Source organism: Aricia agestis, chromosome 1 (genome assembly GCF_905147365.1).
Source record: "Aricia agestis chromosome 1, ilAriAges1.1, whole genome shotgun sequence".
Lineage (NCBI taxonomy): Eukaryota > Metazoa > Arthropoda > Insecta > Lepidoptera > Lycaenidae > Aricia > Aricia agestis.
In genome coordinates, this window is record NC_056406.1 from 22233307 (window position 1) to 22245363 (window position 12057).

A 12057-nucleotide genomic window follows, 5' to 3' on the forward strand; every position below is an offset into this window, starting at 1 on the left:
GCTGTCCGCTGGTCCTTTTTTATCGAATCGACATCGCTGTCAAGTGTATCTATTGTCACGCGCTTTGTTGCGCTCGCTCCCCTCGAATACGACAGGTGAAGTTTCGCAAGTTCATCGACCTTCTCCCGCGTTCTTTCCTCAGATATGATATAATAAGCCGACTCGAATGTCTTCAGAGAGTTGCTCTCACTTAGAACCACCATTTCCGCACTTTCCAAGTTACGTCACTCGATGCAGAAAAAATAATCGCGAGGTGAACGACCGTTTTTGTGGACCGCCTCCTCAATTGATCATCGCTTCGAGCGTTGGGGATCGTTGATCCTATATGATCTCATCCTAATAAGTATAAGTACGGAGAAAAGCTATTTGCGCAGCTTAACACAAATACCTACCTAGATGGAGTCGATGGTAACCATCGAACAAAAAATTTGCGTGTAAACATCGTGTAAACGAAATTCTCTGACACCGAATCGTCAATCGTGCACACAGCACGAAACGGTATCCGAGGAGAAAGTACTGTTCGGCGTGCTACATTGGATTGAATATTTTAGGTCTAATTGATTAAATACATAATATTTTTAATTCCATTGTAAAATCATCAATAACTTTTAAGCTACCTAGTACCTACACATACTTATGCGTTTATACCGTTATATTGAGTGTTTACACGGCTATTTCGTAATCGCAATTCGATTCGATCCACGTCCACAATTCACACAACGATACCGTTTCACATTCTTTTCTTTAGGCCCATGAACTCACACGTTTTGGACTACCTCTATCCACCTCTTATCCGAGAAAATCAATGTTTCGCGTGAAATTGAAGAGATAAGGAAATCCGCGAACATGTTTTTAACTGGTTCCGTGATCCGTCGCTGTTTCTGTTTTCATGTCCTCTCGTATAACTGTACAAACGGGTTATTTAGATTTCTGTGTATTTATAAATAATCTTTGCATCTGTCTACGTTCTCTAGTTCCTCTTAAGCTCAATCATCTTTTACATGCAGATTACGTCGAATCATTTTATCGGTTTTTAGAAACTGACTCCCTAACTGCTAGATCTCATACTCGGGCTCATTATAAAATATATGCTCATATGCAAAAGTTTGACTGTTTGTCTGTCTTTGACTTACCACTTCACGCGAAGATTCTGATATATGTGCACACTTTGGATCATGGAAAAGGAAATGTATTATGTCGAACCGGTGGTAGGCCTCATGTAGAGTTGTAGACGTTCTTAAACTTTAAAGTGTTAACTTTGTTAACCTATTTAGACATAAATATTTTGATTTCTAATATTCGATTTTCTACCAATCAACTCAGTGTCTAATTGTAAATAATAATAATAATCAATAATAGCATTGTTATCGTCAATGTAAGGGTATTGGCGTACTATTTAGATGTTATCGACTATCGTCGGTCTGTGCGTGTGTTATCGCCGCGAACTGTGCGCTACGTCATTGGGGTCGTGCGAGGTTGTTTTCCGGTGTTTATGCATTGTGCGGTTTGTGCCACATCGTCCACGATAAACATCAAACGTACGTAATGTACGTATGTATATGGCCCTTGTGAGATTCGGAGGGTCGCAAAATTAATTTCAGACGCTGGATATATTTTAATCTGGATAACAATTTGACTTCTCGTATTCTTGACTTTCTCTGCAGTAACTCAAACGTTTGAAATGTTTGAGTTATTGCAAAAAAAGTTAAGTAGTGCATTGTGCAACATTGGTGCAGCGTTTCAAAATGCAAATACATTTATGCTTTATTAATGCAAGTTCGAAACTTGTCTCAAAGGGGCTCCAATCCACCGACTATAAATAATAATTTATGCGATCAAGGGCCTGGACCCTAAGTGCATATTATTATCATTTTAATACTTGATAACATAGCTAGTAGTAACAACGTTCAAGCGAACAGGTTTACAGAACAAAACACCTGCACATCGCGTAACCGAATATAAATAGAATATTGCAAAAATATAAATTATCCAAGATAAGTCAGTCCAAAGGCGATACACTGTACATATAGCAACGCCGGTAACGTAACTGCTGCAGTTAAGCATGACCTCATTAAGCTTGACTCTAAAATAGTATCGAATGATATTTGGAAATGAACGTGTACTTGATCTAATGTTACGTTTTCGCAAGAGCCAAACAAACAGACCTACAGTGTACATGTAGCCAACGAGAACATTACAAAATATTTGGTTATCGTATCGCGGTATAAATAAACAACTGGTGAAATTCTAAGCTACCAGATAAGATTACGGTGAAATGTCGATGGTGATCGATGATACGACGATTTACCTACGCGATGGATTCACTCGCTCTTACACACGAGAAACGTATGATGCATGCCGTAATACACCACAGTGCTCAGTAGGTACTAGCAGACTAGCAGTGTTACCAACCGACGCAGATTAAACCTATTTGTCGTCCCACGCATTTGCAACCGCGAGTTAAATGTATTTCGTAAGGCGAAATCGCATCGCTTATTTTGCGTTTTCGAAACGTCTGCGTCATCAGTTTCAAAAGCTGCTTGTACTGCCGTCTGTGTAAATGATGTTTTACGTTCCAATATAAAATGTCGCAGTTAATCGACCGGCGGGCAAATTAATTTTGCTTACCTCTCACAAAATTTACATATTTGTGGGATAACTAGATCGCCTATCGAGTAGCGCGAATTATGTCACGCTCCTCCTCTTGAGGTTTTAAAATAAAACGTTGATCAATCGTTGTAAAATATCTGATACAAAAATAGTTCATAATGGATAGCAGCATAAGTATGCGCGTGTTTTGAAGCCAGTCCACACCCACCTACCGGAGACAGACGCACGATTGTTTCGCTGTGTGCAAACATTTTGAAATGGAGCGCAACTCGCAAGACTCAACGCTCAATGCGGCGCGAACTATACGCGTGCCGTTTTGCAAATCTCCTCAATAGTTACAAAACGAGGGTTGCTCAAAGGCTTCGTGACGCGAGGTGCCTTGGCCCGGCCGCATATTAATCGACTTCATCAGCCCATTGTCGCCTTATTTTATGGACAGTCGTCGGGTAAACGCATCTCGTTATGTATTTCGAGATATCGCTCGGCCGCTTAGTCTAAATTCACTGCACATTGCGAGAGGTTGCGAGTTGCGACGCCGCATTGCTCTAATGATTTATAATTAATCGGTCTAATTCTACATTCAAGATCTTACCAAATACTGGCGTCACACTATGTGTGCGCCGAGAGAGGCCACATTTAAAATTACATTTCCGATTTATAATAATGAGGAGGAAACGACTGCAGGGTGGAACAATCGTATTCCGGCTGCGCATGGCCGGAGCGGAAACGGCTCAGGCGTTTAAGGGATACGGATTTACTCTTTTATTTATCGGCCGATCTAGACCACATCTGTCGAGCGACAAATATAAACAGCTGCCCATTATGGTATTCTCGCTATGGCGTCCTCGGCGGACGAGAGTGCAGCGCATACGCACCTGTCGCCAGGTGTAAAAGCTACGATTAACTTAGATGCATCGGTTATGTACTCGATGGGATTCCATTAAACGTTTGCGTGCCCCCAGATCGCGTGAAAACTTTCAGCGAATGAAATTATGTTGTCACACGAATCACGATTAATCACATATTTCTACAAACTGCATTGTTTTATAACATCCGATTACTCATCTGCTATGTAACGAAGTTACTCACTAGCAGCTAGCTTTTTGCCGTTACGTTTCACAACATTTAGAAAAGACGACTTAAACGTAACGAGTTATGAAAGTGCATACGTAAACTAGTGCACCGGTTATCTGTGTAACGATTACGTACTTGCAATCCTGCAAATTACAAATAGATGGGACCACGCGACAGACGTTCGCAGTGCATACTGCATAGTGGAGACTCAAGATGCCAGTTCACCGGAATCGCTCGAGTTCCTCCTGCTTTTTATGTAAATATCGTTCAAGACGCTCCTCGATTTGTTACACGTGTGCTGCCTCGACAGTATGTGTTTCGAAACGGACATCGCAATGGGGCAAAGTTATATCGGGAGAGAGTCAATGAACGGAAGTATTTCACGCGCGGTGACATACGCCCAGTCGTTTATCGGGGCTTGCGTAAGTGACTTGCCCAATTGCTAGAAATATTGTTTGGGTATATTAACTATTCAAATTGGACCCACACGACGCTCGGGTTGTACGGTGTACACAGTAGGACGCTATCTGGTGCAAACGCCGGCCGGTGTACTATCGCGGTGAGCACTTTCTACGACACCTCTTTCTCCGTGGCGGGCTACGGCCGGAGCGCGATTGCAAAACGCGGAGGTCGCGCTTTCTTCGCTCGCGAGCTGGAGAAATTGTTGCGACACCGAGCCGCGTACACCGACCCCGCGATAGAAAGTCGACCGTTCACCGGATTTAACACTCGCGACAACGTAACGGTGTAATTGCAGTGATTCGAGACGGGCCGAGATCAATGAGAATTTCGTTTCTGCACGCGGTAGTCCGAGCGCTTTCTTTGATTGCGCAATTTTTGCGTAATAGAAGAGTCCGGGGTCGTTGGACACTCGTGTTTCGTGAACACGGCGCGGGCGCGCATAGAAACGAGATGCGCGGTACGCCGTGCAATTGGCCAATTACGCGGTTACGAAGGTTTGCGCAACGGGCTCTGGAGTGGCGCCCGTTCCGCAGTCCGCGGTTGCAACACGGGATCGGCGGCGCCTTGGACCGTCGCCCGGGCTTGCAACATGCCATATCGCAACGCCTCATAATCCATTGAGTTGTGACATTTGTCCCGCACGCGGACGCTGCCCGCCTGCCAAATACCGATCATTTGCGCAAAAGTTTGCCGCATCTATAAAACGTCAAGTTGGGCTCGTCGTTCGCAATAGTTTTTGGTATTTGAGATTTAAAAACTAAAACAATTTTGCAACCGATGCTCACATTAGCGTTTTCGCAAGCGGCCCAGCGCTCGGTTTCAAAATGTTCGCCTTGCGTTATCGTAGCTCCGATAAAGCAACCCATGCCACAGCCAGTGCGGTTTTCAGACCTAAATTCTAATCACATTACGTAGACCTAGCGCATGACCGTTCGTCGTAAATAGTGTGGGAATGACTTTACGGACTTATGTCCCAACTCTCAATACGATAAAAATATGTTAAAAATTAACATTGCTCGATGCGAGTTTTATTCTCGTGCTCGGTTCTCGAAATGTAACCTATACGAGCTGTCGAAACTCAAGTGAGGTACGTAATGGATAAATAAATAAAGAAAACACGTATATAGGCTGCAATTCGTTTGACTCAATTGAGTTATTAATTTCGTTTAAAACGCGGCGGGCGATGGCGCAACGTAACAGCTGTATATGAGCATTGTCGGGATAGTTTCCCAATGTATCCCGGCTCCTCGCCGCGGCGTGAGGCAACGCTTGCGACACGCGTCTACAATGCGGGTTACGAAAACTTATGACTAACGCAGGCGGCAGGGCGCAGATCCATCTGTAACTAACGCGAACGACGAATTATGCATAGCTTACGTAGGTTATTAAATCAAAAATTTCGCAACGGCCGATGCATCAAGAGCGTTTCGTGTGTCGACTGTCGACGCGTGCGAAGCGCCAGCGTTGCGCAACTCCGTCAAAGCGATATAAAGTCGAGCAGGAAGTGCATGCATGTGTGCTGCATCTGACTGCTATTGTTTGTTTCGAAACTGTCAGGGTTGAGTTGAGCAACAGCGACAATTGCGAAACTGCGCCGGCGCATCCCGCTTAATTGTGGGCGATCTCCTCCGACCTACACTATCTGTGGCATACGACCCGGTAACTATGTATAGAGTGATCTGTGATACTCGCCTCTATCAGTTTCTCTTTAGACTTCATCGGGTATAATTTAATCGATTACGTCTTTTTCTGACGTTACATATACTAATATTACTACGTTTGAGTAATTAATTGCCGCTAATTACTCAAACGTAGTAATATTAATGAGGAAAATGTTGCAGTAAAAAGAAAGGCGAATAGACATATTTCACGTTCGCGGCGGCTTTTGAGTGGCGACTGCAACTGGCGTGCTCGTACTGAGAAATATTTATTAGTTAATAATATTGCAACGTGGACGTTACACAAACACAGCGTCGGTTCGAACACGCTCCTCGTAGGGGACGAGATGTGTTCGTTAAATAACTCTTACTCAGCTGCATACTAGATAATTTGTAGACGGTTTGCTGTAATTCTTAAGCCTAACTGCAGAGTTCTAATTGGAATGGGCAATTTAAGAAGATTAAATGTCAAAAGCGTGACACGTGACCTCGGCGGCGCGGGAGGCGGGGTGGACGGGGAGGTAGAGCACGCCGCTCTGCGCGCAGCACGCACCGCGCGGGTAGAGCACGTCAATTGGACCGTAGCACGGCGCTGTCCTTTCGCGGTCCCGCCGGCCGCCGCGTAACCGAGAATCCTTCGAGGCCACCGCTCGGAACACGCTCGGAAATCCGGCCAACCTTCCGACCGCGTTACGACACCGACTAACTTATTTACGTTGCGAAATACGAATCGATTGCAACTGCAGACATCGCACTTTAGCCTTGCCGGCGTAAGGGATTTAATTAGGATAAGTCCTCGTATCCGTTTTAGGAGTTGTCTTGCGCAGTCGCGCCTAAACGAATACGAGGCCTCCCGCTCCGCTCACCGGTTAATTATTATTAAAAAAGGGCCGGCGCGGCGTTGCTTCTTAATACATGCAATATTACTGCAACTTGCAAGTCTCCTCGTATTAGCATTTACCTAGTCCATTTGCTAACATAAGCCAGAATGTATGTTTGTATTTCGAATACTTCTAATTTCCAAAACGTCTCACTCTAATCCTCTTTGTAATCTAATTACTAATCTCGGAGATAAACATTGAACGACTGCGGTTTATGTTGCAACAAATAACGAGGGTAACCTTTAGCTGAAGCCGAGCGCTCCATATTGTCACGATCGGCTCATAAATATGTTAATAACAAATGACTCCTTATCTCGCGTCTCAAATTATCGCCACTGCAGCATTGCGTTATGTTAATCATGCTAGGCCTTCGCTTACCGTTGCAGACTGCAGTCTATGTCAGCAGTCGAGCGGTAGAGCCTTAGAGGGCATATTATACTCGCACCGCACAGTGTACTATCCTGTTACAATAATATGCCATTTAATTTTATTATAACAACGATGTGGATGTAGTGACGAAACGAGAATATTACTCAGGATGTTCGAGTATTTGGCAAGCTCCTTTCTGAAAATTCATTGTAGCACCGTTTTGGAACAATGCTCTACATCGCACACACCTCCGCCGAATGACAACGGTCCGTTCGTTTCTTAAGCCGGCAGACTATTTGTCAAGCTGTACGGACCGCAACTCGGTTTTGCAACTTCGCTTTGAGCATACTTGATATTTATTGCCTTCGGATTTCGGAACACTGGCAATCGAATCTTACGTGTCGCCGGTACGCGCTCATTAGGTACTTCATGAGGTCCTAAGCATTATGGTGAGCGATATGTGTTCCAACATTTATAAAATGTTTACGAAGCGTTTTCTTTGTACCGCTCGTGTTGATCACAGTAATGACTATAAATAGAGCCCGAGGTACTCGTTATTTAATACTCCTCTCGCCAGCTCGCCTCCCCTGTACCACCTGCCTCCACAGTTCGACTAGTTTTTTTTAAATAAAATCGTGAGCCAACTCGTTCTGTGTGTCCAAATGAAACGTTTTTTATATATTTAAGGGAAGTAGCGTGCCTATGTAAATTGGAACAGATGCCTTTTTATACGAACGAGTAAATATTGGCACTCAAGTAGCTCTCCCTTGGGAACTTAAAACTCGCCTAGGGTGAAACTCGAGTTGGGCCTTACGTGTCCCTAATAAGGCTCACATTATGCACTCCCGCGCGCTGCGCCCCGGTTCCCGACTCGCTAACACGTTATTCTAATATCTGGGCAACGATGTTTCATCCGTATAATAAGTAATCATACGAAACGGTGTACTGTTTCGAAGTGTGCACTTAATGCGTTTCGAAATGATGCGGCGCCCCGCGCCTGTGAAACGCGAGGTCGCAATGCGCCCAAAGCCCGTGGATGTGATGAAACAAAACCTATTACGTCACCGAACAACTTTATGGTTCACCGTATAATTATTTACATGACATTATTCTTGCATACGCCGCGAAAAGCGTGAACAAAAACTGTTTTGAAATTATGCCAAGACAACAAAACTTTTCGAGTGACTTATGACGCTTGCGAAATTAATTAAGATGATGTATCACTGGAAGCCTCCTTCGAATCCTTGTGGACGGACGGAGCTAATTGATATCACGTTACGATACTGACATAACCACGACATAACATTGCGATTTATTTGGGTCATCGCATGATGCACGAGCGCAGTTGACCTGGCAATGTTGCGGGTTAAACGGACTCTTAACAGTTAAATGACACCGACAATCGACATAATAATATATTTAACCATTTAACCATATTTTACACATTACGTTTGATAAACGCGACATGTACTAAAAGTGGTCTCCTCTTGTTACAGGACTACGTTGAAACTAGAAACGCTAGAGGACGCAGTCGTGCTGGACGATCCCGAGGAGGATCTGCTTCAGGACAAGCGAGGGTGTCCCGCGTACGTGTCCCCCGAGATCCTGCGAGCGCACCGGACCTACTCCGGCCGGGCAGCGGACATGTGGTCGCTCGGCGTTATTCTCTACACCATGCTCGTCGGAAGGTAAGCATTGTACACAAGTTACGTTCGGTGGTTTCGAAATGGGTTAGCCATTAAGTGCGCATAATAATTACGAGGGGGGTGGGCGTCTTCACCTGCTAGCGTGGGACTTACTGGTTTTAGAGATCGCAATGCAGGGGTCGCGGCGACCGTTGGAGACGGGGATGATCACCTGTCGGCCGTTACGCGCCAACGGCCAACAATTATATCACCCACATATAAATGGGTCTCGTGAAATCTTCGTCGCACCTGCCGCAGTCATGTGGCGAAGACGTTGCTCCCGCCCCCGAGCGCGCCCCCCTCGCCTCCACCTGCCGCTCGCGATGCTTTGTTTTCCTTTTTTTTCGTGCCCGTGCACCCGTAATTTATATTCCGAATTCGAGATTTCGCCGCAATCGCCGGCTTCACCTGTCGCCGGAAGGGTTCTACCTTTCTACCTGAGTTTTTGTTTCGCGCATCTGCTTCCCCAAATGACAATCAATTTCGACTTTACTTCATTTTAAACTTTAACGATCCCATTTTGGAAACGATTGTAGCCCTCGTTTTTTGATTTGGAATTTTTAAAACCGGCCTAATTAACCTATCCTTCGGTTTCAGGTATCCCTTCAACGATTCGGAGCACGCATCGTTGTTCGCGAAAATCTCCCGGGGGTACTTCGTCGTCCCCGAGTGCCTGTCGTCGCGGGGCAAGTGCCTGATCAGGTCGCTGCTGCGGCGGGAGGCGGGCGAGCGGCTGAGCGCGCGGGACGTGCTACGGCACCCCTGGCTGGCGCGGGACCCGCGGAACGAGCTGCCCCCGCGCGCCGCCGCCGGCCACGACCGCCTCGTGCCCGACCTGCCCATGGACGAGGACCACTGACCGCCGACCCGCGCTGCCGCAGCTCCGCACCCGGTGACGTACGTGTCGCCGTCATCATGAGCCGGACGAGTGAGCAGCCGCCGCCGCCGATCCGGTGCCGGCCACCCGACGAAGGCGCCGCTGTCCACTATTCGTGCTGACTACCTAGCGACGCAGAGCTGTACCTCCGCGACTTTCGACGCGAGCGTCACGTTTGGCATTTCGATTTCCGTTTAATCCTAGTTTTAATCCTGTTATTTATTATTAAGAAGCGTCGATGGCGGCCGTCGAGAGTCGCCTTGGGCAGGGCTGTGCGGTATCCGTGCGGAGCTAATTTATTCCGGCCTAATTTCGTGCACGCTCACTGAAATCTCGGTCCGAGTATCGCGCCACATCAGTGTAATAATTTCAGTAAGTAGTATCCCAAGCCAAATAAAAGGTCTCATTCGAGATTTTAATTTAGTGATCGTAGGAGCCACGGACGGGGGCGGCTGGTCCGCTCGTCCATTATTTATGAAGTCGAGGCGGGAACGGTACCGATAGGAATCGCATAATTCCAACATGATACTACTAGAATAATGTTGTGCGGCTTCTATCGGCTACCCTCGCGCCCGACGTGTATGGGGCGTTCGATACGAGCGATGTGAGACTGATAATGCTGTTGTGAAATCATTTCCCGTATCCTAGGGGCCCGGCTTTGCACCACTTCGACGGTCCATTTCAGGGTGATTTACCGTTTACCAGTGTCTTACTTTTGAAATCAATTTTGAAATAGATGTTTAATTTCGTTTCGAATTAGTCCGATCGGATTTGGACCAATGGCGGGCGCGCCGCGTGACGTTGCAGTCGCGTAGCGCGCTTCGATTGGCCGAAAGGAGTCGACGAGAATTCGAATTTCAAAAGTAACTCACCAGAGCCGCAATAATTTCACAACATTATAGACGGATATATTATTGCATTGAAGTTGCTAGTTTAAAGTATGTATATTTTGTATTTATATAAAGTTAAATTTATATCGTGTACTTGTGATCTCCACCGATGTTATTTAGCGATTACTCGATTGCCATTTTGTTGTTACGCAAAAGTTCTTTTTTGTCGCACAACGATCAGTTGCTTCCATGGTAGAGTTATATTGTTTTCGATTTGGTTTTATTGAATTGTGATCATTTGGCGCTTAAAATTATTGTTTTGTTAAATCGATTTATTGTTTTGTGAGTTCACTGCGTACCGAATAATATACTAAACTTGGTCTGTGCCATTTATTTAATTTGAAACTAATTTATTTGTTGTATGCGGGCGTAACTGCGGCACTCCTTCCTATTAGATGTATTGGGTACGTAGTGGCAGCTGTGAAATCGACTACGACTTGAATCGTTTAAAAATCAAAATGTTACCATAAGTATCGAAATTTTGTTATCGATTTTTATCAATCAATTTTTGTTGCACTGACTTTCGAGATTCGTGTCGGATCTCCATGAAAGTGTCGAGTCAAGTCTTTCAGCGATGAAAGCGTTTTGTACAATAGTAGACCTCTGTAAAATACTATTAATATTTTATTTATATAAAACTGTAAATAGAGCTAAGATTATTTTAAGGTTATCAAAAGAGGAGGAATGATAGAGGGAATAAACGATTTTAAAAATTTAAACTACCCTTTTATTATGATCTCATCACCCGATTTAATTATTACTACTTCATTGAATTACTAAGTTAAAGACTGTTGCTGAGAAAAAATCACAAATTATTTAAAATAAGATATCTACAGGATTTATAATTCATAAAGGTATTTTCCTCAAAATGACGAAAAACCAGACAACGAACATGCTATTATATAACGTCGTAGGTAATTACGTCTGATAAGAAATTATGTTAATTGCAATAGAATGTGTAAAGTTATTTGCAGCGCCTTATCTAGCAGGAAACAAGTGACAAATGTTCAATGTATTTAAGACGACATACTTCGTCCTCACACTTCGATCTAAGATAAAAATATATCTTTATCTATAAATAGGAGGAAAACAGAGGTTTTGCATTGAATATTATCATATTGTTCAATTTAAAACACTTTTAATTTTAAAGTTGTTTTTTTTTAGTTTGGAATTTGGATCGATTTGGAATCCAAACCCATGTTAAAATCAAGAGGTAGGAGTTATCACTTATCAGACTACTTTAAAATCAGTCCTAACTCCTAAGAAGTACTAATTTTAATTCAAGCCCCATACGGTGAACGAGACACAATAGAATATCTATTGTGTCTCGTTTTCCACGATCGACGATATAATTACATAACTACTGCAAATGATTAAAAGAAAACATTGCATAATTGATAGTTCTGGTTCTGTTCAATGGCGCCGAAAAGGCAAATAAAAGTCTCCTAGCTCAAAGTAAACTATATTCTATGTAACAAAATTGAAGTACTTCAATGACCTTTAATTTAGATGGTAACGAAAATCTAAATTTATTTATAAGTACTACAGTGG

At 44.1% G+C, this 12057-nt stretch overlaps 1 protein-coding gene across 2 annotated transcripts in view; it reads left to right on the forward strand.

The window, feature by feature from the left end:
• LOC121733109 (tribbles homolog 2-like) overlaps positions 1-11225 on the forward strand; it is a 37662-nt gene extending 26437 nt beyond the window's left edge. The window contains exons 4-6 of one of the 2 annotated variants that reach the window (XM_042123274.1): positions 8551-8742; positions 9337-9599; positions 9645-11225. In XM_042123274.1, coding sequence (XP_041979208.1) covers positions 8551-8742; positions 9337-9598 — 454 coding nt within the window. In that variant the 3' untranslated portion in view covers position 9599; positions 9645-11225. Of the gene's footprint in view, positions 1-8550; positions 8743-9336 lie in introns of both variants that reach the window. The other variant, XM_042123266.1, reaches the window with a different exon arrangement.
• Positions 11226-12057: the final 832 nt, after the last annotated feature.